Source organism: Sinocyclocheilus grahami, unplaced genomic scaffold (genome assembly GCF_001515645.1).
Source record: "Sinocyclocheilus grahami isolate Dianchi unplaced genomic scaffold, SAMN03320097.WGS_v1.1 scaffold40.1, whole genome shotgun sequence".
Taxonomy (NCBI): domain Eukaryota; kingdom Metazoa; phylum Chordata; class Actinopteri; order Cypriniformes; family Cyprinidae; genus Sinocyclocheilus; species Sinocyclocheilus grahami.
The window spans coordinates 585,752-590,061 of NW_015505219.1; the positions used below are offsets into that span (position 1 = coordinate 585,752).

The following is a 4,310-nucleotide window of genomic DNA, read 5'->3' on the forward strand; positions in this document are numbered from 1 at the left end:
CATGTTCTCAGTGAAAAATACATCGAGGTGCAAAGAGGACAGGCTACTTTTGGTATGAAACAAAGTCTCAGCTTTTAAATTTTGTAAGAAATGCAAACAATAAATACAGTTTTGTGGCTCTTTAATGTGGCCTGACCGATCGCTAGAGCGCCTCAGTTCAAGAGGCACTTGAACTGATCATCTCTCTCTTTACTAGTTAAGAGCACAAAATAAACATGAATGAACACCAGAAGGTATCTTGTATCAACCTCGGAAAGATGTCAATACACACCACTTTTCAAGTTTCAGTCCACTGACGTTACTCTACCCTCCTGTCTTGTTTGTTTGTCGGACAAAATGGCAGATTCGACATTATAATTTGTAAGTCGTAAGAATTCGAGAACATTCAGCAGAATCCAAAATCACAAAACCATCATGCGCTACGCTTCCAGCTTCCCATATATGGACTGACATCTGTGAATGCGCAAAGATTGACAGGTGAAAGCTTACAGCACCTTAAAATCCTTGTAAAAAGAAGTCCACTTTAGTCCACTTAAATAGAGTACATATTGTGAAAATAATATAAATGAATATAAAGTGCAAATGTAATATTCTCAGACATTTAATTGCATGTTATTTACAATTGAAGCAAAACGAAAAAAAAGTTGACATTTATATTAAATGCAATTAGCCGACCCACTCAAGTAGAACTTAAGTACTGTAAGCAATTCCTTTATTTCTAAGTACTTCTATTGTCTTCAAAATATGGTTAAAGTGTACTGCTGAATGTATTGACAAACATTTTGGCAAAGTAAAACATGCTTTAACGTAACTTCTGTTGAAACATGTATGTCATGTATTTTAATATATTTGTAATTATGAAGTTGCAATTAGTACATTTAAAATATATAAAATATAAACTAAATTAAAAAATAAGTGCTTTAACTGAGCTTTAGTACGTTGGTCAATGACAAAAGATTATAAGTAATTATATAAAATGTACTTTAAAGTAATATTTTTAATTTGACATTACAAAGTGCACCTTTTAAAAGTGTACTTACGTGTGTTCCGAAGCAGTCGTGAAAATTAAGTGGCCTTGTATATCTTCAAGTACAGAAGTATAAATATTCTTCTTCTAAGATCGGAAGTACACCACAAGAGCACATTCAGTACAATTTAGCACAGTTCTTTTTAAAAAGGAATGGCCATTCGGAGTGTTTAGAGCGCAAGAATACTAGAGTAACAATCCTGGTGTAGAAAAAAACATTAAATGATTAAAAAATTCTGACATGGCACCTTTAAATCATTTAAAAATGATCAGCAAAAACAATTTTTCCCTGACTGGCCAAAGCTTCATGTGCAGTCAACGGTGAGTTGACAAGAACATTTCTACTTCATCAGCGACTTCATTCTAGTTAGCTAAAGTCAAGATCTCATTAAATGAAACAGTAACAGACCCCAACAAGCTCAAGCTTTTTATTAAAATTAAACACCACAAATTATGGTCCACTTTTTGTATTAAAGGCAGATAAAACATTTAAATCATAAGATAAAATCACAGCGTAATTACAGCATTGCCATTCATATGCAAAAATCTTTGTGATTTCATTTTTTCAACGGTAAAGATTCTGAGTTGTTGTACTTCTATATTACAAAAGCAAAATATATCCTAATCAACAAGGCAGCTCCAAGAAATTCACACATAAACGTTTGTTAAGTCCTGACCTATTGTTTTACCGATTGCTGAATCTGCCTTTCTCTTTCAAAAAAATAAAATAATTATAATGTTCAACCCCCACTCCATGTTCCCTTTGCATTCTTCGGATTATGTTTTTACACAGTCTCCTCTAAGATAACCTCAATAGTGTGAGGCACATCCTGACCTGCCACTACAGAGATGTTGGGGACTGAGATAGTTGGCACAGTGATGGTGGGCATGGTAAGGCTGGGGTGCAGAAAGACCACAGAGGAGCTGCCTTCCTCTGCCACCAGCATGCCATCCTGGACCACAGGCACGGCGGATGAGGAGAAGGATGGTGAAGATGAAGCAGACTCCTGTACTAAGAGGATGGTCTGCACTGCTGCATCATCATCCGTGTTCTGTGCGGAAGGATCCACGGGGTCGTTGGCGTGTAGACGCATGTGTTTGTCGAGGTTGGGTCGTGAGCGGAAGGCGGTGGGACACCGAGGGCAGATGTACGGCCGTTCGCCGCTATGCACACGGGCGTGCTCCGTTAGCCTCGCTGCTACGCTGAAGCTTTTACCGCACACCCAGCATGTGAACGGCCGCTCGCCGCTATGAATGCGCTCGTGATCCTGCAGGTGCGGAAGCTGCCGGAAACGCTTTCCACAATAAGTGCACTGAAAAAGAGAGAAGAAGTGAATGTGTGAAAAAGAATGAGGCAGTGTTATTCTCATCATTAATGATGAAAATATTTGTTAATGAAAGAATTTCTGATTTTGGCAATGATAATAGAGACGAGACGAAAAATATGCAAATATTAAATGATTTTATTTAAAAATGCCACTGAAAAAAAATGAATGCAACAATGTTATAGTAACAGTTTGCAACATGGACATAGCTAAAGTCTCTAAAGCATGAAAAATTTACAACATAGAAACTTTTAAAAAGTGGCTAATAAGTAAGTATAAAATAGATTTCATGTACTATTTTTGTCACTTAGATTTTCAAATTTTATGTTGATAAATCATTTTTACTGATCGTTTAATATTCTTAAATGATTATACATTACTCTTATGCTCTCCAAAGCTGTATTATTTGATCACAAATACAGTAAAAACAGCAATATTGTGAGATGTTACTACAATTGAAAATAACTATATTCTATTTTTAATAAATTTTTTTAAAGTAATTTTTTTCCAAAGCTAAATTTTTAGCAGCCATTACATCTTCAATGTCACATGATCCTTCACAAATCATTGTAATGTTATTGATTTCTTATTACTATCAATGTTGAAAATATTCAACAATAGTTGTGCTGTTGATATTTTTATAGAAACATTTCGAAAAGAAATATTTTTTAACATTACACATTTCTTTCTGAATAAATATACACATACTTGAATGGTAGTATATATAAAGATAATGTTATATTTTATTACAAAAAAATTGTAATACAACTTAACACTGGAACCAGCACATATATGAGCCATTCAGGTTCAGGAAACCTACCTCAAAGGGTCTCTCGTTGGTGTGTGTCCTCATGTGAACGGTGAAGGTGGATGCGTAGGCAAACTCCTTCCTGCAGAACTCGCAGGTAAATCGGCGTGGGGCATTTCGTTTGCCTAATGCTCCACAGCAGTGGGCCACAAGATGCTCCCCTAGAGCAGCACTGGAGGCGAAGCGGCGTCTGCAGGGGGTGAGCGGGCACCGCAGGGGTGTCTGACCCGTGTGGGAGAGGCGATGCAGGTCAAGAGCATCCTGAGTCACGCAGCGGTGGCCGCACATATCACACTCCAGCTGACCTCCCACCTTGCCTCTTCCCTGACCTTTATATTTGCGGCGGCCCATCTCCTCCCCTGTGCAGCGCTGAAGGTGTGTGTCCAGCACTGTCTGATTCAGGAACTGAGAGCCGCAGTTAGGACACGTCTTTGGTTCTTTATCTACAAACAAAGACAGAGGGATTGAAGGGGTTTGAGAGTGGGTAAGTTGTGTCACTAGATATGTTTCCACCCAAAGTGGCGAATTGAAACTATATGAAAATGTGGAATATTGCATAAAACATTTGCATTTCGTGTTTAAGAGAACTAAACTGTTGCTTCCTGGGGAAACTGGTGCAAATGATCAATAATAAAAAGGGATTGCTGTAATCTGGGAAGCCACTGTAGCTCTCTTCTCCAACATAATAAATTATGTGTGCTTAGACCGTTCTGGGAGGTAATTATGCCAAATCATTGCAATGACAGACTTTGACTCAGGCATTTCAGAAAGACTAAAACAACATTTGAGATGGTAAGCAGTGAGATTGGTCTGCTTGTTAGTCCAACTGTCCAATCATATGTTCTGCTGAGACAAAGTCACACGACTTTTTATTCAGGAATTTATTCAGTAAAGGTTTTCTATCACATTTTATGTGCATATCTTCTAATCAGATTATATATATATGTTCCTGCACATTCTCAAATTGTATGCGCTTCTTGCCATTTCCATCCAGCTTTTTATGATGTCCCATAATGCATGTTAAAATATGTGGATGGAAACTACTACTGTGCTACTGTGTTCACATGTCCATATTTAAATAGGGTCCATCAAACAGCACTAGGCTGAGAGATGAAAAATAATAAGCTTTTTAGGCTGAAAGCTTTTTATA

At 37.4% G+C, this 4,310-nt stretch overlaps 1 protein-coding gene across 5 annotated transcripts in view; it reads right to left on the minus strand.

Moving 5' to 3' along the window:
• Positions 1-1,809: 1,809 nt before the first annotated feature.
• Positions 1,810-4,310, minus strand: part of LOC107582032 (zinc finger protein 624-like) — a 22,935-nt gene continuing 20,434 nt past the window's right edge. For all 5 annotated transcript variants that reach the window (XM_016267721.1, XM_016267724.1, XM_016267723.1 and 2 more), the window contains exons 6-7: positions 3,173-3,603; positions 1,810-2,340 (exon numbers count right to left, since the gene is read on the minus strand). In XM_016267721.1, the coding sequence (XP_016123207.1) occupies positions 1,813-2,340; positions 3,173-3,603 (959 nt within the window). In that variant the 3' untranslated portion in view covers positions 1,810-1,812. The remainder of the gene's footprint in view (positions 2,341-3,172; positions 3,604-4,310) is intronic.